The following is a 24,075-nucleotide window of genomic DNA, read 5'->3' as shown; positions in this document are numbered from 1 at the left end:
ACAACTTAGTTCCTTTGTGTTCATGTATAAGGTGATGGTTGTGGAATTGTTCTTTTGGTGGAATAGGTTTATTGGGCAACATATTATGTGGGATGGTTATACATGATTTAGATTCATGTTGATTGGATCTATAGGTTTTGTAATTTTCTCATCCAAGATTTGTGGCTTGCTTATTTGTGATGAGTCCATTATTTTGGTTTAGCAGTTTTGGTGTTTTTAAGAATTGTGGGTCTTTTGGATGATAAGTGGATTTAGATATGCATGGATGGTTTTGTATGTTAATTATTTTTTTATAGATTTGTAGAGAGACTATTTTTATTGTGATTCTTTTGGGGTTTTTTTTTGGATGTCAGATAGTTGTAGATTCGCATGTATGCTTCATGCATGGTTTGAGGAGGTTGGTTGTAGTTCTTGATGTGGAAGTGGTAGTACATGATCAATCATTTAACATTTTTGTGATGGTTCTTGTTGGGTTTTTGACTTATGGTTGTCTCTAGTTGTGGATTTTTTGCATTTTGGATCTAATTTAAGTGTCATGAAGAATCTACATTTTATGTCTTGTTATCTTTGATTTTATTTTACTAATGTGGAGTTGAGTTTGCTTGTTTTTGGGTCTACTTTGCTCGGTGGATCCATGTGTGTTGTTGCAAGATTTATGATAATGAAGAATCTACATTTTATGTCTTGTTATCTTTGTTTTTCTTGTTACTAACGTGGAGTTGAGTTTGCTTGTTTTTGGGTGTACTTTGCTTGGTGGATCCACGTGTATTGTTTTGAGCATAGTTGAAAATCTCGGACTCGCCTCGGACTCGGCAAACCAAAATTTTGGACTCGGACTCGGACTCGTGAAAGACTCGCGAAAGACTCGGCAAAGACTCGGCAAAAAAAAAAAACCGTAGTTTTACAAAAAAACATAAAGAAATTAATGCATTTAGAGAACATAAGTGCCATAATTGAAACATTACACATGTCATATGATCTACAAAGTACAAACATGCAATATTTGAAATTTCATCATTCATGGCAGCATATTCAAGTTTCAAGTTTCAACTCTAAAATGTATAATACTATAATGGCAGCATAAGTATATAAATGTTCACAAAATTACATATAATGATATGTCCAAGTCCAACTGCAAATGTGAAAAACAGCAATGTGAATGAACAAACCAAAGAGAAGACTACATCTTCCTCTTTGTATTTTTCCTAATATAGCTCAATTTTTCAGGCCTTGAGCTAGAAGTAGTAGCAGTGGGTGTTGTGGTATCTAAATGGTGAGATGAGTCTTCTTCAAAGTCATAGTCCTCATCATCATCCTCATCTTCGTCCTCATCTTCATCCAATCTTGCTCCTTCTGCATCTTGTGCTGCTCCTCTCTCTATTTCTGCAATTTCTTCTTCGGTAAGGAGGACATCATCACCATCATTTTGTTCATTCATGGTCCAATCACCATATGGATCAATTTCATCCAAGTCAATGGCCTCATGTGAAACACCCTCCACCTGTCTAACTCGAAGGCGAAGGTTGTACCGAACAAATACTAGATCATTGAGCCGCTTTTGTGACAATCTATTTCTCTTCTTTGTGTGAATGCTTTCAAAGACACTCCAATTTCGTTCACACCCAGAAGCACTGCATGGCTGAGACAAAACACGGATAGCTATCTTTTGAAGATTAGGCGTGCCGGCACCATAATTCTCCCACCATAAATCTACAAAAAACATTTAGAAATATTAGAATTGAGAAAAAAATGTAACAATCAAGTTTGTAGGTTTTTTCTTGCACTGTTGAACTAAGTTACTAAATGTTTTACCTGGTTGTTGTTTTCCTCTCCTATCAATTGCTAGTTGTGATGAGAAGAGTCTCCCCTCTGCACTTTTGTAGATCTTGAACAATGGAATGAACATTTCCAAATTCAGAAATAGATACTAGATAGTCAAAGTGTCAAACTCAAATTCAATAATGAACATTTCCGAATTCATAAATAAAGATAGAGCAATTGCAAATGTCAAATCTCACCTCCAACTCATCAAGAACCTTGTCTCTCAACTCAGGATCAGGTGTCATCTTATCAATGCATGTAATAACACCTGCCATGACCTCCTCATCAGCCCTAAATGAATCAGAGAAGTAGAATTTCGGGTTCAAAAAGTAGGCGAAGGCATGTATCGGTTGGTGGAGTTGGTTTGTCCACCTACGATCAATGATGCGCCAAAAGATTTCACATTTTCTTGCATTTCCACGATAGTAATGTGAAATGGCCTCTTTGGCCCTATCCATGGCCTCATAAATGAAACCCATTGGCATGCCCTCTCCATCCACCATACGAAGAACCCTCACCAAAGGTTCTGTCACCTAAAAAAATTAAAACAAATTTTAAATTAATACAAAATCAACCCCTAAAAAATAAAATCAGCAAATAGACAAGATTGTATAAACTTTACTTTTGTGTTTGTTACTTACCGCAGTCAACTCCTCTCCATTTTTATTGAACCCATCATCAAAAACAATGGTCGCAATCTTCTCTGCTTCAGGTCTTTTGGAGTATGCAGACCCCAACCAAGCATCTGACACAAACATCTGCTTAAGATGAGGAATGGCACTAAGAATGCTCTGCAAAGTGATGAAGTGGCTAGCAAATCGTGTCACTCCAGGTCGCACAAGGTCCTTGCCATTTGTGTATTTTCTCATCAAAGCAAGCACCCAAGTATGGTTGTAGATGAATTTGGTGACACTTTTTGCATCTTCAACCACCTTCTTCACCCATCCAATCTTCCCAATGTCCTCTAGCACCAAGTCCAAGCAATGTGCAGCACAAGGACTCCATGTAATCGAAGGATGCCTTTGCATAAGCATTCTACCTGCAGATACATATGCAGCTGCGTTGTCCGTGATAATTTGGACAACATTCTCAACTCCAACTTCCCGAACCACACCATCCAACAGATTACACAAAGTCTCTGCATTTTTTATTTCATTTGAGGCATCAACAGACTTTATGAATACCATTGCACCATTTGAAGCCACCAAGAAGTTGAGAAGAGTCCTATTCCGTCCATCTGTCCATCCATCAGATAAAATGCTGCATCCTTTTCTCTTCCAATACCTTTTCTGATCATCAACCACACCTTCTGTATTTTTCACAGCTTTCTCTAGCAATGGCCCACTGAAGTCATAACCTGTTGGGGCCTTAAACCCCTTACCCGCCACTGTACATGCATTAACAAAACTTTCCCAATACACATTGTTTGCTGCATTGAAAGATAGATTATTGTAAAACCAAAAGTTTGAAGCTGCTATCCGTGCTTGTTCATGCTTCTCTTTATTCCATCCTGTACCTTCAAGTGAAGGTTGTGCACCTGGAACATTGCGTGGTACAAAAAAATTAGGGTCTGATCTAACAGGAGTGCCACTAGCCTCACCCTCATTGTCACCAAAAGATGAAAGTGACTGACGACCCCGACTATGACCAATGGGACCCGAAGTGGACAATGTGGGATTCATTGCAGCTGCTATGGCTTCTCTTGTTTTTTGCCTTTCTTCCTTATGCATATCATTCTCAGCAAGAATGGCCTTCATCTCTCTAATAATTTCAGGAGTTGATTTGGGGCATGCCTCCACACCATATCCAGGTATTTGTGCAAGGTGGTATTTTAATCTATTGATTCCACCAGTCATCCATCTTGTGCATTCGGTGCAAGTGACCTCCCCCTTTTTGCTTCCTGCAATCCCATATTTCCAAGCTTTATCTCTTTGTCTTCCTGACCTTGGGGTTGCCCTTGGAGTTGAACTTGCCATTGCTGATTTAACATGAAAAAAAAAAAATCAGCAGGGTTTTATGGAAAATCAACAAAAAAAATGACAATGAATCATTTGGGAAAAATAGCATTCAAAAACAAGAAAAAAAAAAGAGGAAATAACTTAGGAAAGAAAATAGAAAAAAATTTGGCAGCATATCCCCTTGTTTTTCAAGATTTTTTTCAGTTTCAAAACAATGAAATGATTCAAATGAAAAAAAAAAAGGAGGAGAAAAATCCTTACCTAGATCTCTCTTGCTGATTTTTCCTTCTTCCCTCTACTCCTCCAAACCCTTCTAACCTGCTCCAGCCAAAAAAAACCCAAATTGAAGTCAAAAAATGAAAAAAAAATTGGTTTTAAGCCCCACGGGCGCGTTTTTTCTGGGCCCGCGAGTCCCTGTGAAAGACTCGCGAGTCCGAGTGAAAGACTCGCGCGAGTCTTTGCGAAAGACTCGCGAGTCTTTCACAGGGACTCGCCTGGACTCGCCACGCGAGTCCTAGGCGAGTCGACTCGGCTCGCCAAAGGACTCGCGAGTCCGTGGCGAGTCCGAGGCGAGTCAAAGAGTTTTAAAACTATGGTTTTGAGATTTCCTACTTTTTCATTTTTTTTGGTTTTAGCATTGGCCATGCTATTTCTCACCCTTGGATGCCATTTTTAATGCTAGTTTTGTGGGCTAGTTATACCCATATATCTTTAGTGTCTTGTTGTAGTAGGGTTTTGTTGTAGATTGCTTAGATGCCATGAAGTTGTATATTTTGGTATATTTGGTAGGTGAATGTGTTGGCAAATGAAAGATCCCTGATAGATCTTTGCTGTTAACCTGCTGTAATTTTTTTATTTTTAATTTTGTTTTCCTGTTTATTTAAGTTTTTCTTACAGAACTAGACAGAAGTGCAGAAAGGGTTGTTTGTTTTTGTGTTTTTGATTGTTTAATAGCATAGGAAGGAATAGATAACAGCAAATATGAAGCAATACTGAAATAAATGAGGTATACAGCAAAAGTCAGAATTATTGCAAATCGTACCAGGCAGATTTGTCTGAATTACAAAGCCAAACAATGAATCCAATGTATTTCCCAAGCTCTCATACAAATTCAAAGTCAAACTAGAAGATGAAGAATGTTCTCCAACCCCACATACACTGGAAGTGAATACAAGCAATACCCTATACACCACGTGGTGTATTTGCTGCAAATGGCATTCCTCCAGCTGCAATGAACCACGTCTCCACTGGAAAGATGGTAGGCCACGCTGAAACCCTACTGAGAATTGATGCCTCTGTCCTTAATCACCACACACAATGCCTTATAAGTCCGGTGCCAAAGATTGCTGAGGGCTACGTCCCAGCCAATCCTAATCCTGGGGTTTGCGTCCCAGTCTAGAAATCGCTCTCCAGAGCAAATTCATACAAGTTGTCAAATATGCAAAAGATGATGATAGAATGAAGCTCCTATCCCCTTATAACCCCTCTCAATTGCAAATCGAACCCTAATTGTCTCCAAGTGGCATGGTCTAGTGGAAATGTTATAATTTCTTATTTTAAAGTGGTCATGTTACTAGAAAATGACCTTTTTCCTCATAGACAGAAATCCGCTCACTGAATTGCCCTGAGACCAAAGAGAAAGATTTAAAGAATTTCAAGATCTTTCCAACGAGCTATCACACAATAGGGTGCGCATCCAGATGAGGCCAAAAATCCCCTTATTACTCCAAAATGGCTAACAACTTAGCCTTATTTAATTATTAAACGCTAACTTAGGAAATATTAAAAATATAACCCAAATAGCCATAAAATGCCCAACTGACATTACAAACCCTAAAATCATCCTGTCACCTGTCTGTGACTGAAGTCGGAAATCAAGGATTCACTGGTAGTCTCATCCCTAAAATCTAGGGATGCTCCTAAAATTTAGGAAACAAGCCCAATCTCTCTGAAACTGAACCCAAAGAGGCATCTCATGGAGACCCAACCTTGGGCATGATCAAACCTCCTAAAAAGTAGGAACTCCCTCCTAAAAACAAGGAATGTCTCCCAACTGATCAATAACTGCTAGAATACCAAGTCTCCAACACTGAATAACCATACCGGGTCTCTGTCCAACCCTGTCAGCCTACAAGACCCCATAATAAGCTGACTCACATGTCTCTGCTAGACTGAGCTAGAGTGGGGACATGACAGTCCTCCCCTCTCGGAGATGCTTGCCCACAAGCAACTGTAATGCTGGATGCTGTAAAATGCTCTCACCTTCCCAAGTGGCATCCTCTATGGGAAGATCTCTCCATCGAACCAAATACTCTCGAATCACCCGGCTTCTCAGCCGTCGTTCCCTCACCTCAAGAATCTCATCAGGAACCAAAATCAATTTACCCTCCTCATCCATAGGAGGTAACTCGGGTGAAACTGTAATATGCTGTCCAAGGGCCTTTTTCAGGCAAGATACATGAAATACATTATGAATCCTGCTGCCAGGTGGTAACTCAACCTCATATGCAACCTCTCCCACTCGCCTGAGTACCCTGTATGGACCATAAAAACGTGGTTTGAGCTTCTCAGCTCCCCCCCTTTTTAGGGTGCTCTGCCGATATGGTTGTAAGCGCAGAAAGACCATATCATCCACCTCAAATGCTCTCTCAATCCTGTGCCTGTCTGCGTACATCTTTTGCTGATTTTGGGCCTGCTGTAAATTCTCCCTGAGAGATCTCATGACATCCTGGTTCTCCTGTAACCAATCCTGAGCCAAAGGAACTCTACTATCACTAATTGCCAAATCAGTGAAAGATAATGCCTCATATCCATAGAGAGCTCTGAAAGGCGTCATGCCAATGGACATATGGTGAGTGGTATTATAACAATACTCGCCCAAATACAACCAACGTACCCATGCTTTTTGTTGCCCTGACACATAGTTACGCAAATATCCCTCAACCCACTTGTTGACTATCTCGGTCTGTCCATCAGTTTGAGGGTGGCAACTAGTACTAGGTGTCAACTCAGTGCCTGTAAGCCTGAAAAGTTCCTGCCAAAAGGAACTCATGAACCTGCTGTCCCTGTCACTCACAATGGTCTTGGGAAGACCATGGAGTCTAAATACTTCCCTGAAAAATAACTCAGCCACCTGTGATGCTGTGAAATCCAGTGCAATGGGAAAGAAGTGGGCATACTTTGTTAGCCTATCCACAACAACATAAATACAATCTTTCCCCTGAACCCGAGGAAGACCTGTAATGAAATCCATTGAGATCCCTGTCCACTTCTGTTCCGGTATAGGTAAGGGTTGCAACAACCCCGCTGGGTAGGTATGCTCCGACTTGTTCTGCTGACAAGTCATACACTCACGGACATGGCGTAAAACATCATCTTTGAGACCCTTCCAAGAGAATCTCTCACGAACCGCCCTGTAAGTCTTACCATATCCTGGATGTCCTGCTGTAGGAGTATCATGGAGAGCATGCAAAATTTGTTCCTTCAACTGAGAACTCGGAACAAGATAAACCCTACCCTTGTAGTAGATAATATCATCTACCACACTATATCTGTCATCCACTATCAAACCATCCATGATCTCACAAGCATGCTGATCCTTGGAATACTCAACTAAGAGTTGAGCCTTCCAATCTGCTGAAATCTCGCTCAATGAGCAAAGGGCAGCCAATGAAGGTTTCCTAGAGAGTGCATCAGCCACAGTATTATTCTTCCCCTTTATGAATTCGATATCAAAGTCATAAGCCTGAATTTTGCTAATCCATTTTTGTTGTCTATCATTAAGCTCTGTTTGATTTAGGAAGTATTTCAGACTGTTGTGATCAGTTCTTACCACAAATTTGCTGCCAACAAGATACTGTCTGAATTTGGCTAACGCATGCATGATAGCCAACATTTCCTTGTCATAGGTAGAGTACAACCTCTCATTATTTTGCAACTTTCTGCTCTCATAGGCAATGGGATGTTTGTTCTGCATCAACACGGCTCCTATACCAAATCCTGAGGCATCACACTCTAGAACAAAGGGCTGCGAGAAATCAGGTAGTGCCAAGACAGGACAAGTGCTCATCACCTCCTTGAGTCTATCAAAGACCCCCTGCGCTTGTTCTGTCCATCTGAAGGCCCCCTTTTTTGTAAGATCTGTCAAAGGTGCCGCCAACTGAGAGAACCCCTTCACAAATCTCCTATAATAAGCACACAATCCAAGGAATCCACGTAACTCCGTAATGTTCTGAGGGACGGGCCAATTCTGAATTGCCTGAATCTTCTCCTCATGCACCTTCACTCCATCAGCACTGATCACATGTCCCAAATATAACACCTCCCTCAATCCAAACTCACATTTGGAAAGCTTAGCAAATAGAGACTGATCCTCCATTATGCCAAGTACCTCCTCAAGATGTCTGAGATGATCCTCCCAAGTACAACTGTAAATCAATATATCATCAAAGAACACTAGAACCGACTTCCTCAACTGCTTGTTGAAGATATGGTTCATACAGGACTGGAAAGTAGCTGGTGCATTGGTAAGGCCAAAAGGCATTACCAGGAACTCATAATGCCCATAGTGACAACGGAAAGCAGTCTTGTGTACATCCTCAGCGCGTACACGAATCTGATGGTAGCCTGAACGAAGATCAATCTTAGAGAAATAGACAGCCCCATGTAACTCATCCAACAACTCATCTATGCGCGGAATAGGATATCTGTTTTTTATTGTCTTCTTGTTCAAGGCTCTATAATCAATACACATCCGTAGAGTCCCATCCTTCTTCTTAACCAACACTACGGAAGAAGCAAACGGGCTAGAACTCGGTCGAATGAAACCCATATCCAATAGTTCATGAATTGTCTTCTCAATTTCATCCTTATAAGCTCTAGGATGACGATATGGGGTAGTAATCACTGGCTTTGCTCCCTCCTCCAACTCTATACCATGCTCAAAACCTCTATCTGGTGGCACTCCAGGAGGTATATCACCAAATACTCTACCATGGCGATCCATCACTGACTGAATGTCCACATGAAACACACGGCCATCCTGGGGTGTGGGTGTTTTGGACTTAACCAAACAATGCGTAGCCCAGAGTACATCATTATGCCTGAGGATAGTCTCCATCCTGCGAGAAGTCACTTCCCTAGGTCCACCATCTGAAGCTGCCCTCAAAATCACTTTCTTCCCTCCAGACAGAAACTCCAACTGCATACGTTGGTGATCAATAATGTAACGCCCAATACCCTGTAACCACTGCATGCCCAAAACCACATCATAATCCTCTATAGGAAGCACATAAAAATCATCAGTCAAAGTATAATTCCCCATCTGAATACTAAGCTGTGGAATCCGTTTGGTGCAACCCAAAACTGCACCATCTGCCACCTTCACTCCAAAACCACCAAACTCCTCATACTGCAAGCCACGCCTCTCAACTAATTTCTGATCAATAAAGTTATGCGTAGCACCTGTGTCTACCAAGCTGGTGACCCGCTTACCCTTAAGTGTACCTTTCAACCGGAAGGCATGAAACTTAGGATAACTGGAGAGAGTAGCCATAGCTACTTTGGCTGACGCCAACGGCTCAGGGATGTCTAGCTCCAACTGTGTCTGAACCTGCTCAACATCCTCTGTATCCTCCTCAATATCAGTATCAAGAACCTCCTCATCTCCTAACTCAGAAGTCACCTCAATCAAATGAACCTTTCCTTTACCCATGCAACGGTGTCCTGGTTCCCAAGGTTCCTTGCAGGAAAAACATAACTTTTTCCTCCTCAATTCATTCCTCGTTTCCTGATTCATCCAAGGGGTTTTCGCTGAAGTCCCTTCTTTGTTCTGGGACGTATTGGCCTTCTGTGCAGGCCGTGAATCTCTAAATGGTTTCTTATCTGCCTGATAAGAAGTGGGAACAGTATCTAGTCTCAATGTCACCTCAATAGCCTCCTTAAGAGTTGCTGGTTGGAAAGCACGCACTAGTCCCTTTAGCCTATCCTGCAAGCCCTCAGTGAACAACATCACACTACGTCTCTGGGGCATATCCGGTACCATCACTGCAATACGTTGGAACTCATTAATATAGGCTTCTGCATGACCCGTTTGTCTAAGGTGAGCCAACTCCCTGTAATAAAGTTCTGTATCCTTACGGTCAAACCGTGCAATGAGACGCTCAGTGAACTCAGTATAGGAGTGAACTAAGGTGTGATCCTGGGTGACCAATCCATGGTGCCACCAATCATAGGCAATCCCCTCTAAATGCAATACAGCAAACTGAATAGCCTCACGCTCAGGCATGGGCCTCAATGAAAGATATATGTCCAGCTTGTGGACCCACGCTCGTGCGCTAGTGTCTCCTGTGCCATTATATGGGGCCAATGTAATCTTCCCAGTAGCTCTATTCAAATCATAATTCTGCTGCTGCTGGTGTGGTCTATTACCACGATCTCCCCTGAACTTGGTTGTATCTCTACGCTGTGCACAATACTGGGGAAGAGGGAAAACGTCCCTAACCTCAGGGGGTAGAGCTCTCCACTCAGCTGTGGCTGCTAAAACTGACTCCTGGAACCCAACCTCCGGTGGTTCCACTTGTGCTGGTTGTTCACCTGGTATGAACTGAGGAAGCAATGGCCTATTCGTAGTAGGTGTACGATGGCGGTGCCTCCTGCTGGAATGATGGGAACTCCCAACTGAAGATTGGGACTGATGGCTGCGGTGACTACCAGCCACTGAAGGTGACCTACCACGCCTACCTCTGTGTCCATCCATATCCAAACGATCCAAGGTATCTTGTAACCTATCTAATGCCTGGACGATCTTGGGCTGAGTAGTGATAAGAGTCCTCATCATCTCTCTCTCTTCCTCATCCTGATTTCTTCTGTCGCCCACCTGTTCCTCAGCCATGACTGGATTCTGTTCTATCCCAAACTCACGCTTGTACTGAGCTCTTCTGCGTGTGTAATACCTATTTATATCCGCTCTACCCGAATGCATAGAAATAAAGTCTGATTAACCCCACAGGCTGGCAGAATACATGGCTCTGATACCACTGAAAGATCCCTGATAGATCTTTGCTGTTAACCTGCTGTAATTTTTTTATTTTTAATTTTGTTTTCCTGTTTATTTAAGTTTTTCTTACAGAACTAGACAGAAGTGCAGAAAGGGTTGTTTGTTTTTGTGTTTTTGATTGTTTAATAGCATAGGAAGGAATAGATAACAGCAAATATGAAGCAATACTGAAATAAATGAGGTATACAGCAAAAGTCAGAATTATTGCAAATCGTACCAGGCAGATTTGTCTGAATTACAAAGCCAAACAATGAATCCAATGTATTTCCCAAGCTCTCATACAAATTCAAAGTCAAACTAGAAGATGAAGAATGTTCTCCAACCCCACATACACTGGAAGTGAATACAAGCAATACCCTATACACCACGTGGTGTATTTGCTGCAAATGGCATTCCTCCAGCTGCAATGAACCACGTCTCCACTGGAAAGATGGTAGGCCACGCTGAAACCCTACTGAGAATTGATGCCTCTGTCCTTAATCACCACACACAATGCCTTATAAGTCCGGTGCCAAAGATTGCTGAGGGCTACGTCCCAGCCAATCCTAATCCTGGGGTTTGCGTCCCAGTCTAGAAATCGCTCTCCAGAGCAAATTCATACAAGTTGTCAAATATGCAAAAGATGATGATAGAATGAAGCTCCTATCCCCTTATAACCCCTCTCAATTGCAAATCGAACCCTAATTGTCTCCAAGTGGCATGGTCTAGTGGAAATGTTATAATTTCTTATTTTAAAGTGGTCATGTTACTAGAAAATGACCTTTTTCCTCATAGACAGAAATCCGCTCACTGAATTGCCCTGAGACCAAAGAGAAAGATTTAAAGAATTTCAAGATCTTTCCAACGAGCTATCACACAATAGGGTGCGCATCCAGATGAGGCCAAAAATCCCCTTATTACTCCAAAATGGCTAACAACTTAGCCTTATTTAATTATTAAACGCTAACTTAGGAAATATTAAAAATATAACCCAAATAGCCATAAAATGCCCAACTGACATTACAAACCCTAAAATCATCCTGTCACCTGTCTGTGACTGAAGTCGGAAATCAAGGATTCACTGGTAGTCTCATCCCTAAAATCTAGGGATGCTCCTAAAATTTAGGAAACAAGCCCAATCTCTCTGAAACTGAACCCAAAGAGGCATCTCATGGAGACCCAACCTTGGGCATGATCAAACCTCCTAAAAAGTAGGAACTGCCTCCTAAAAACAAGGAATGTCTCCCAACTGATCAATAACTGCTAGAATACCAAGTCTCCAACACTGAATAACCATACCGGGTCTCTGTCCAACCCTGTCAGCCTACAAGACCCTATAATAAGCTGACTCACATGTCTCTGCTAGACTGAGCTAGAGTGGGGACATGACAGCAAAGAGCCTTTAGAAATTCATTTGTGTTAAAATTTTTTCAAGTGTTGAATATTCAAAGTGTTGAATTTATTTTACCTTTGGAAATAATTCAAGTGTTGGAAAAACTACAAGAATATTCTAAGTGTATGAACTTTATCTTCCAACCCCTTTTAACCTCAATTAATCTTTCGTCAATGGTGGATCAAATTTGTCTATCTTCTAACCATTTTCTTCTTTGCTTTTGGCAATCTTGACCATCTTTATGTCTATGCCAATTATGGTTTGGGTGAACTTCATAGTCTTCAAACTATTTCCTCTTATATGTTATGGCAAACTTCTTAACACCTTGAATATTTTGTCCTTAGCCTTGGGCAGACTTGGAGAGTCCTAGGTTATTCTTCCTTGTGCCATCTTACTCTCATCATGGGCGGACTTTACTTCATATTGAACCCCTTTTATGCCTAGGCGGACTTTGGGGCTATGCTTGCACTTGCTTGGGGTGGACTTCAACCTTCACTTACCATGCTAGGGCGAACTTTGGATGCTCTTGGAAAAAGCAATTTTTCTCTTCTGTTAGGCCAAGGCGGACTTTGAGCCTTATTAGCCATGTCTCTTGAGCGGACTTGAGCTTTGATTGGATGTTCTAATCATTTCTTTGAGCTTCTCTTGGACATGGCGGACGTTGGATACATTTGGACACACTAACTTTGTGCCATTTTAGCTTTCTACCTTCAATTTCGCCTAGGCAAATTTTGAATATGTCTTGTCATCCCCTTATTTCTCCGAGGCGGACTTTGATGTTTCCATGCTATAGGCAGATTGAAGTGTGCTAGGCCAAGGCAGACTTTGAGCCTCACCTTTGCCATCTTTCCTAACCACTAGCGAACTTTGCTCTTCATTGGTCATCCTTCCTCCCTTGCCTAGGCGGACTTCATCTCATGTTGGAACTTCTTGGGTAGAGTTGGAGAGTGTTTGGATGTTGCTTTTGGACAATCTTTCACCTTGAGCATGACCTTCTTTCCATGTCTTGGTGGACTTGAAGATAGTTTAGACATGTCCCCTTGGGCGGACTTTGTGAATGTCTTGTGCCAAGAGTGGGCAGACTTTAGGATTGTTTTGGCCATTCCCTTGCTGAGAAGGCGGACTTGGATCTTCCATTGGCATGGCAGACTTTACTTTGTGTTGGAACTTCTTCACCATGGGTGGAGTTGGAGAGTGCTAGACCAAGGGCGGACTTTGCCAACCTTTTGCCATTCCTCTCTTGCCTAAGTCGAACTTTGCATCATGATGGACAATGCTGAGAAGGCAGACTTGGAGGTTCATTAGACAATCTTCCAATCTTACTTCTTGGGTAGACTTTACCATTGGTTCAGACACAGCGGACTTGGAGGCCTCCTTGCTAAGGCGGACTTGGCACATGCTTGGACATCTTTTCCATGGCAGAGTTCAAGGTTGTTTTGCCATATTTGTATGTCCTAGGGCGAACTTTGCCTTCGTTTAGACATTCCAACCTTTCATCTTCCTTGGCGGACTTCATACCTTTATTGGTTTGGGCGGACTCGGATCTTTCTTGGACATTCTTTATAGAGGGCGGACTTCTCACATGTTTGGACATGCTTCACCTTGCCATTCCCATAGTTGGGTGGACTTGAAGATAGTTTAGGCAGATTGGACTTTGAGGCTGATTGGTCATACCTTTCACCATGCTGGTTGGAGTTTGCAGCTGCTTAGACATATCTTCCACCTTGCCTAGGCGAACTTTGGGCATGATTAGACATTGAATTTCTTTCCATGCTGCCATCATTTCTTCTATTGCCATGTTCAAGTTTTGATCTGCCATATTTTGATCTAGATCATCTGGAACAAAACCCTAGCCTAGGGTTTTTACCCTGTTTTTTACACTTAGAGACATATTTTTTTGATTCTGAAGACATGGGCACTGATGCCATGACCTAAGGGACCCAACCCTAGGTCTACTTTCAAAAAAGAAAAAAAAAACAAAAAGCAAGCCAAAAAAGCTGCTTCCCGGATTGGTCCCAAAGTGCCAAAAATAAAAAAAGTAGAAAAAAGCAAAAAAAGTAGAATTCCTTAGAAATAGGAAGGTGTCAGAATTGACCTTAAGCAATTATGATTTTCGTCCTCCAGGCCTTTTGAGCACTTTGATGACGTCCAAACATTGTTTCGAGCATGAATTCCCTATTTGACCTCGATGACTTCTCAAAAACTTCAACTCATTTCAAAAAGATTGGACTTAGCAGTTGCAACACCAAGGCAAAACCCTAAAAAGCAAAAACAAGGGGTCCCCATTTGCAATGGGGTGATGTGTGAAAAAGGTCACAACACACCCTAATTGATGTCTAGATGAAGATAAAATTGCCTCTTTGTTATCCTTTGGTTATATAACTTTCCAATTGTTGTCATATGCCCCGAACTAGCTTGCAACAAGCATGAATGAAGATAATCAACTCTATGTGCATCATAGTGACATTCTGGACTGCCATTAAAAACTCATCTTGATCATTTCTTTAAACATACACCCAAAGTTCAGCCTTTTCCAACACATGCAACATTGCTGGAAGCTATACAAAGTGCTGTCAAGTTCTCAACAATGATTCTCACAAAAGACTTAGGAAGCAATACAAATCGCTCTCAATGATGATTCTCACAAAAGACTTAGAAAGCGATACAAATTGCTCTTGACAATTATTCTCATAAAAGACTTTGACTGACTTATAGCATGTTGAGAGACACCCACAACATCTTTCTAAACACCTGCAGCATGCTATCATTCACCTGTAGCAGCTCACTGAACACTTGCAACATGTAACTGGTTATATGCGACACACTGCTAAACACTTGTAGTAACCTACTAGACATTTGCAACAACTCACTATAGTCACACCTGGCTTAGAATATTCCATATCCAAACAACCAAGCCAAGTTCTAATGTCATGTCTCCCTAATTAGGGAGCTTTTGGTTCCAAAAGCCTTTGAATTAGCGGAGAAGCATAGAGGAACACTTCATTCTACCAAGATGCTTCATTGCTTGATACCATAGACAACAACCAAGTTTTGGTGCTCCTTTGCTTCCAGCTGACTTGCTGCTTCTTGCATGCATGGAACTTTGTTTCAGTTCTGTTTCTATGACCACTAAATTCCTACTTGCATTGAACATCCACTTTCCCTTTAAGGTACTAGCAAGAGCAACTTTGGATTTGCTTCTGCAACTGCAAGAGCTCAATAAATATTATTTTCCCCTTAAAACCAATATGTATTGGTTCCTTTTCCAGAAATAGACCATAGCATTCAAATAGATATAGACTCCCAAGGAACACACCACAAATGTCTAAAGAAGCCACATCAAAAAGAACCTCATCAATAAAATCGAGGCAAAATCCAAAATGCAGCTTGCATTATTTCCTAACTTTTACCTTCACATTGTCCTTCAACCATCCCAAGGAATAAGGACGTGGGTGGTCTATCACTTTCAAACCAAGCTCTTTAACCAATTTGCAATAAATGTTATTATGCTTGTCAGCACAAATCAAATTGTTTACCTTTGGCCTGCACGCTGCACCTTTATGTAGAATAATTTTGTGAGCTCTTCTTTTCTTGAGTTCTTCCACTTGGCAATGCAACACCTTTGTACAAGGTACGATATGAAAGATGCTTATCAATAAAGGAGTCTCCACTTTTGTTTCCTTTCTCCATAATGATTATGTTCTTGCCTTTCTTCTTCCTCCCATAATAAGGCATTCACTCAAGAAGCACAAACCAACAACCTTCTTATTTATCACCATACCATAATGAGTACGTCGAGTTTAATTCTTATCTTTGCCTTTGGGCTTTGACATAGAAGTGCAATTCTTCTTGCCACCTTGCTATTGTTCCTTACCCTTCTTGTATGCAGAAGAAATCCTTTTATCCAACTCTAGGTAATGTGCTTGGGCACATGCCTCATCAATATTTTGAGGTTTGGTCATGAGGATCGCCTTTTATAGATGGTGAAGTAAACCTCCCATATTTAATCAATACCTCACATTCCATGATGTCCTTTCCAAGTTGACAGCTCTTTTTCTGAATTGATGACATCATCAATATTTTGCATGCTTTGCCCTTGTTTTTGTTTCAAATGATACCATTTCATCAACCACTCTTCTTCATGGCAGATTGGGTAAAATTGCTTCCACAATAGTTATTTGAAGTCCTCCCACTTCAACATTGGTGGTACTTTTCGAAATTCCAAGGAATGTGTGTAGCTCTTTTACTAAGTGAGAGCATCCCTTGCACATTGTAGCAGCGTGAAATAAAATTGCCCCTTGAACATCTGTGTTTGTTCTATATTTTGCAATTTTATGCACTTTGGATTGTTTTCTAGGAATTACATCCTTCATGAAGAGGAATGATGTCCTTTGTAAATGGGAAGTCCTTCTATTTAGGGATGGACGAGTCTTTCTCTCTTGGGATGGGGTACCTATGCTTTTTAGGGAAGGAAAGATTAGATGCACCATGAAAAGTCGTGTGCTCATGGGGTATGACAGCATAAATTCATAAAGTGCCCTGTGCTCCTTACTTCTTGAGTAAAGATGATTGCAGATTGACATTGACTAGAAAGGTTATGCTCATACAACAAGTTTACTGATGCAATTATGATGCTTTCCCTACTGATTCATATTCCAAGGAGGTGGAAGGGGGGGGGGGGAACAGGAGGTTACCTGTGCATTATGCGATGTGGTCATTGCACACATGTCTAGTGCTTTAGTGGGCTTATATTCATACTATCTGCACAAAAACTCATAGATTCATTTGCTTGCTTATCCAGATTTAAGTCAAACAGTGATTACAAATTGTATTTTTCATTTATTGTTTACGATGGAAAGAAAGGATTATAGCGATGTCCCAATTCTGTTTTAATATATCTAAAGATTGTTTTATACAAAATCTCTAAGAATGCTGCGCAGAACACGGATTATCTCAAGAAGTTGTCTAAATTGAGCTTGGTCAAGAGTCAATATGAGTTCCACCAAATGAGTCCCTTCACTCTTACTTTAGTGTCATTCCCATATTTTCTTTTTTGATCGGTGAAATTTGTTTTTATTCTATATATTATTAGTAAATAAAAAAATATCCATCATATGAATTCGAGTTTGGAATCATTGAACTACACAAAAAACTACACCAAAGCCCCAAATCTACCATTTTGTGCAAAAAACTACCCTATCATGCTCCCATCAACCTACTAAAATTATTTATACAAATTTACGAACAATTTCTAGGTATAATGCCAATTGCAAAATTTACAATTCAACTTGCAAAATGTGAAAAGATTGCATATTGTCCTTATTCAATTTTCGTCTTCTTTGTTTGCTCTTCCTAGTAATCTCCTCTATCGAATTTCAGCCTTTTCCTTGGTACACATGTTTGCATATTGTCCTTATTCAATTTTCGTCTTCTTTGTTTCCTCTTCCCAGTAATTTCTTCTATCAATAACACATGTTAGTTTGTAGTTGGGATGGGTGTTTATGTTTGGTTATGTTTGAGTAGCCGAGAGGTTCCCGTGGGGTAGTTGACAGGTAGTGACGGTTGGCAACTTGGCCAACCGTCGAGTCTATGTATGATTCAGATGGAACCTCGGCAAGGATGGTATTGTACTGACATATTCTGGAGAATTCAATAAAGATATCATTCTTTTGGTATAGCTGTTTTGTTATTGTTACTCATGCTTTGATATATGAATGTTCTGTTACACGAATAGTTGGTATGTGTGGGATATCCTTGTTTTATCCGTCAGTTAGTTCTCAAGGCTTGCGAAATGAATGTTTTCTTGATGATCATTCCATTTGATTATCATCTTTTACTTGCTTAATCAGATATGAAGTCCTAAATTTGGCGAAGGCAAATTGTTTTAGAGTCAATGCTTGGAAGGAAGGATAGGCTAGAGTCTAAGTAATCATGAAAAGGATTAAGACAAAATCATTAAGTTACCAAAAGTTGTCAAAATGTGCGAACTTCCAGTGGAGCCTCAAATGTGCGAACTTCTAGTGGAGCCTCAAATGTGCAAACTTCCAATTGAGCCTCAAATGTGCGAACTTTACCTTGCCACTTCTAGTTGCCTCCAAAAGCATGAACTTCCAATGCTCACCCAAAAGTGTGAACTCCAATACCTATGCTAAAGCGTGATCCACCACTTACCATTTCCTTTGCCCTCCCAAAACCGTGACCTTCCCTCAAGCTCTTCCTTTGCCTTGTCAGATCCATGATCAAGCTTGAGGTCACTGTCAATGCCTCCCTACATGTCTGATCAGGCAGGACATGCTTTTGTTTTGGCAAGTCGAGTGTTGGTTGGAGAAAGTGCTTAAGATTCTGGAAGTGACTGTTGTCTTAAGAGTGATGTGGTTGCTGAGAAAGGAAGGAAGAAGTCACTTCCTTTGCCCTATGAGATCCACAAACTTCCTTTGCCACTTGAAACCAATACAAATCAGGCCTGTCTCAGACCTAAAACCTTTCAAATCAGGCATATAAAAGGTGGGAAATCAAACATAAATCTGGCCCAAGACGCAAATTCAAAGTCAAATTGATGAGAATTAAGCCAAAAGAAGGGAAATCAGACTTAAAATCAGAATGTTTCCATGATCAGAAAATTCATTTCTAGATTTAAAAAAGGTAGTAGGAAGCTTGATTAAGTACTTTTAACATTGTTTTGATTCAAATCATGTTTGTTTCCAGGTTTGATGCAAGGGGGATGAACATGTGAACAAGAAAACTCCAGGCTTGGAATGAAGGATTTCCACTTCATGAAGAAGATAACATTATACAAGGAGGATCAAGCTCTCAAGGAAGAAAATTTTGCACAATCTTGAATTTCCTCTTGAAATCCAAGAATCATTGCCAATATAGCAAGAGTAATTAGAGATGAAAGCTCCAAAGCGGAGGTGATCAAGACAGGAGATAGTTTCAAAAGAGTTAATCAAAGTCAGAAGATGATGCAATTTGGGAATATCTCAAATCTTTGTCTCATTCATTGTAGGCGCTTGGAAATGTTGAGTATCAAGAGATATGCCTCCATCACCTACCTTTGTGATGAGTTACGAAGATCAAGCAAGCCAAGGTGGCGCCCAATCATCACTTGTCCAATCACATCATTCTAAGTTGAGGTGTATAGGTTCTATGCACCTGACTCATCCATCAAAGAGGAAAACTACCACATGGTGACACAAAATTCGATGTACCTATCCTCACCATCTATTGGTCGAATATTCAAAGGACATGTGTCCCACTTGCTGTAATTTATCATTTGTCAAGCATTAAATGCTTTGCAATGGGTGTAACAAACCCTAATTAGGGTTTCTATCTTCCAATCTTGGCCATTGATGTGAATTTGATGTTGGCCCTTTTGTAATGAGAGCACTATATAAGGCTCCACTCGTTCATTTGTGAGGGTTAATAGTTAAAAATTCAATAACAAGTAGATTAGATAGTAGCTAGAATAGAGTAGGAAGAGAAGGCAAATATTGTTGCCAAGTCTTTGATGCAGCAATTCATACGTTGATTCAACAATTTGCATGGTCTCTACTTCTCGTTTAATTTTCATGTTGTTTAGATGAATGTAAGAACTTTGTGCATGATCAATGATGAAATTCATACATCCATACTACTAACACTTTGCTGATTGTGAAGTGTCTTGTGTTGTCAATTGGATCCATCTTAGCTAAGTTTAACTTCAATTATCACTCCTTCATTGATATGCTTCACCTTGAGGGTATCTGTGCTTGTAGTGGTGATTTAAAATCATTAGCTATCCCTAGAAGATCATAGTAGCCTTGTGGAAATGTTCGCTGCATGACAAAGAAAAGCTTAGTTGAGTTTCACCAAAGATTGTCCATCACTCTTACATTCCTAGGATTAGATTAGCTTTCTCAACCCTCATCCTTTTTTTTTCTTTATTCAAGTCAAGTTAATTCCCACGTTTCAACAACAGTCAAGCATTCTAGATTCAATATAAGTCCACCTTGTGGTTCCAACAAAATCACATCATACACACTAAGTCTATCCAAGAGCACATCAAGACCTGACATTCGGAACCTTGGAGTCACCTCCTATGATCATGAAGTTTAGCATAAGAGGGGATTTTGTTCAAGAGAGGATAAAGTAGTTGGTATTTTATTTTGTGTTGCATTGTGCATGAAAAACACATCAACACAACCAACCTCCATGCCGAGCCTTAAAACCCTTTCTAGGAATGGAGATGGCAATAAACGCCCCCAAACCATGACACCATTCACCTTTCACTGCCAAATTCATTATCCATCTTGTATCTTCTTTTCCACCAAGCTAGAGACACCAAGCCAGAAATAGAGAGGTGATGTCCACATTGGTCCTGTATCTATATTCCACGGCAATGTACTCTTCCAACATTATTTTGATCATTCAAAAGAACATTGGATCATCGATTGTGAAAATGTTCTTCAAGCGATCATCCATGATTCTTCCCAGAAATGTGAGTTGCTTCTTCTTTGTTTTCAATGCGAAGTTGGTCTCCATAGTCGCTCTACAACCACCAACTGACCTCTTCTTGCATTCAAATGAATTGACAACCTCCTTCAACAGTACCGCCTCCATAAAGCCTCTTGCACACACTTCGTAGGCTTTGGAAATCTCAATTTATTCAATAACTTTCATTTACTTCTATCCCTCGGACCTCCACTTCAATCCATACCCACTCATCCTCAATGAACACCTCTTGGTAATCCTCCCATATTGTATCATCATTGCCTGAATTTAATGTGATTGCCCATTTTGATAGGGTGTCCGCCACCTTGTTTCCCTCTCACTGAGTATGTGTGATTTTAAACTCAGAAAATGTATATAATTTTGCTGTTATAGTTTTAATATATTTATTAATCTTCCAATCATGTGCTTCACCTTTTATAATTGCGTTTACAATTTTCTCTGTAATTTATTTGTCAGATTTACAGCAAGGCAGTCCTAGCCTTTGCGACATTATTAGTCCCATTGGCCAACTTCTGAGCACCAATTGCTAAAATGCTCCTTGTCCAGTTCTTAGCAATGCATCCTGCTCCTGATGCTCTAGGGTTGCCTTTGGAAACCCTGTCAAAATTTATTTTTGTCGATCCTTCTTCTGGTTTAATCTGGTCCACTTCTTTTGTCTTAAGCGAAGATGGATGAGCCCATGAAGGCCCATTAATGGGCCATTGTCATTCCCATATTGGAGGCAGTACATTTACTACATTTATCATTATTGGTAGGCATATTTACTGCCATCCATTCAAAAATGATGAACACAAATTAATTAGAAGGGTCCCTAACAAGATCTATGAGGAAAAAAAACTAGAAAAAAGATCAAGAGGTAAGAAGAAATTTTGATGGTTTGTAGAAAACAATCATGATTTTCTTAAATTGGCTTTTGGGAAGAAGCAGGAAGTTACAAAAATTTATGAATTTATGAAAAATTAGTGATTAGTCTGAGATTTGTGAGTCACCATTAACAGTGTCTACATGGTGGCTTTGGTTTTTCATCATTTGGTTTTCAGATCATTTTCGTTGTAGCAATTGGTTCTATCAAATAGATTCTATATGTGCGAGTGAAGTTGTAGATAAGTGTTATTATGTAGCCTTGGAAGAAATGATAATTTCTATTATGAATAGGTTTTAATGATATCCTCTGAAGCAAGTAATATTTGATATATATATTTTTCTCCAGTTGATCCTTCCTTTTTTGGTTTGTAGGTTTCCGTTTACAATGTTGGTGTTAAAAAAGGCTGTGAAAATGGTCTGGAGTCTTCCAGAAGTCATGAGGGTGTCTTATGCATTTCTAGCAATCATGCTCTTGTGGATGGTAATATGGTCTTTTGGAGTAGCTGGTGTGATTGCTTCAAGCATGGATGATGGTAGGCGCTGGTGGCTTCTTGTGGTGAGCTGGCGAGTATACTCTTTTAATGTTTTTCATTTTATAATGAGATAATCATATGATCTGGACTGCAGAGTGTGTTGAAACTTTGAAATGAGAGATCTCCACAACTACTGGCCTTTTTAAAAAACTTCAGCTACATGATTATATATTAGTTTGGTGTTTTCCTGAACTTGTAGGTGCTTTCTGTCAGTCTGTTTTGGATTGGTGCTGTTCTATGCAACACAGTTCATGTTATAGTGTCTGGTATGGTTGTTCTTGTTCTTATGCATGGAGGCCAAGGTGCTTCATCAATGCCCCCAAAACCCTTGTGGAGGTCTCTTCGTCATGCTGTGACCACTTCCTTGGGCAGCATCTGCTATGGATCCCTCTTCACAGCTGCTATTCGAACATTGCGCTGGGAGGTTTGCATTAAATATTTTTATATTGTCTTCGATACCTTTTCTTTATGTTACTTACAGTATTGCTCCATGTTTTAAAAATATAATGCTACTATAGTTTTGACATTCTGATTGTATTTTTTTGGAACACAAATTGTAACACAATGCAATTGATGTCTTTCAATAATGTACAGATCAGGGGTATTCGGTCCCAGATCGGCAATAATGAGTGCCTACTATGTTGTGTTGATTTTTTGTTCAACCTGGTCGAGACGCTTGTGAGGTTTTTCAACAAATATGCTTATGTGCAGGTAATATTATAAAATCTTAAAATATTATTTTACTTCGAACCTTGAACTTATTAGCTATATTGAAAGATATCAGACATTTGGCTCTATGGTGGATATATGGGAGTTCCTGTAGCCTAATTTGCTGCTATAATGTACATGTGGATGGTAACATCCAACTAAGCAACAGCTATTTCTTTACACTTTTTTGTATGCACTAAAAAGTGTAAACTAAATGGTTACAGTGAAGGGTCTTGCGTCATAACATTGTGCTGATTTTTTGAGAATTTGTTTGTAAATGTGCCATAGCTGTCTCAAAAGTTGGTTTTTTGATTTTCATCATTTGGAAGAATTATTCAAGAATTGATCATATTACAAAAGTTTAAGCATAACAAATGTTGGGTGGCAAATGCCACTGTTGAAGTTTCTCCAGTGCTACCAACTGCAATTTCTAGTAGGGTATTATTATGAAGGAATGCTTATTGCTAGATAATATATGCTCTATATACTAGAAATATAATCAACAAACTGTAATTCCCTTCAAAAATATTGTGAAGGGTTACCATGGTTTTGGTAAATTTCCATGGTTATTGTGACTGTAAACATTGATGAAGCTTTACTTTTGATTTGATTTAATGCAATACAATTCCAGTCAAAATTCACTCTGTTTCATGAGGCAGATTCAACATGTGGTTTATGCTACTAAACCAATTTATCTGGATTTTATTCAATCTATGAATGCTGATATTTGATCTCTGACATACTGGTTTGCTAGAAGAAGCTTCTTGAGTTTTGCAATAAATTAATTACGCTTTTGTCAAGTGCTTAGAATCAGTGCCATGGACTTGCATGCAAGAGGGTTGGTTATGTTGGAAAATATTTGAGCATTGATAGCCCATCTCTTTCTATTAGAGGACATTTTGGTACTAGATTGAAAACTTCTGTCACTGTGTAGCTTAAGAATCCGGTACTGAAAACCTGGAAGATAAACTAAATTCTGCACAGAAAATTCAGGCTCCTGCTATTCTGGCGCTGCAGTAACCATAAAAACTGGAACAGCTGAAAGGTGTTGAAAACTCAACTACAAGAAAACAATGAAATATTGAAAGATGTTATATCACAGATTTGAACCCTTACAAGTTATATATGCTGAAATGAAGAATTTCTGGAAACTGCTGCAAACTGGAAATCTGAAATTTTCCCTACATTGGAAACTAGACATAGTTAACCTCAAAAATTAGCTGTTCTTCTTTTATTCATTTCTTGTAAAGATGAAAAGAGAAAACAGACCTA

The 24,075-nt window shown here is 39.9% G+C and overlaps 2 protein-coding genes across 9 annotated transcripts in view; one reads left to right on the top strand and one right to left on the bottom strand.

The window, feature by feature from the left end:
• LOC131052411 (uncharacterized) overlaps positions 1-24,075 on the top strand; it is an 89,177-nt gene that overhangs the window by 28,436 nt on the left and 36,666 nt on the right. For all 7 annotated transcript variants that reach the window (XM_057987077.2, XM_057987073.2, XM_057987071.2 and 4 more), the window contains 3 exons: positions 21,935-22,118; positions 22,295-22,519; positions 22,690-22,806. In XM_057987077.2, the coding sequence (XP_057843060.1) occupies positions 21,935-22,118; positions 22,295-22,519; positions 22,690-22,806 (526 nt within the window). The remainder of the gene's footprint in view (positions 1-21,934; positions 22,119-22,294; positions 22,520-22,689; positions 22,807-24,075) is intronic.
• LOC131858683 (uncharacterized) lies at positions 1,013-4,359 on the bottom strand. 2 transcript variants are annotated; one of them, XM_059211979.1, is made up of 5 exons: positions 4,041-4,359; positions 2,463-3,799; positions 2,019-2,354; positions 1,813-1,885; positions 1,013-1,710 (listed from the first exon to the last, which is right to left on the bottom strand). In XM_059211979.1, exons 2-5 carry the CDS (start codon positions 3,795-3,797, stop codon positions 1,181-1,183), a joined length of 2,274 nt encoding a protein of 757 aa, XP_059067962.1. In that variant the 5' UTR covers positions 3,798-3,799; positions 4,041-4,359; the 3' UTR covers positions 1,013-1,180. The 2 variants fall into 2 exon arrangements, with proteins under 2 accessions (XP_059067962.1, XP_059067961.1); XM_059211978.1 differs by having other exon boundaries at positions 2,463-4,359.

This window comes from Cryptomeria japonica, chromosome 10, assembly GCF_030272615.1.
Source record: "Cryptomeria japonica chromosome 10, Sugi_1.0, whole genome shotgun sequence".
Taxonomy (NCBI): domain Eukaryota; kingdom Viridiplantae; phylum Streptophyta; class Pinopsida; order Cupressales; family Cupressaceae; genus Cryptomeria; species Cryptomeria japonica.
The sequence above is the reverse complement of the archived record's forward strand: the minus strand, read 5'-3'. Positions and strand labels throughout refer to the sequence as shown.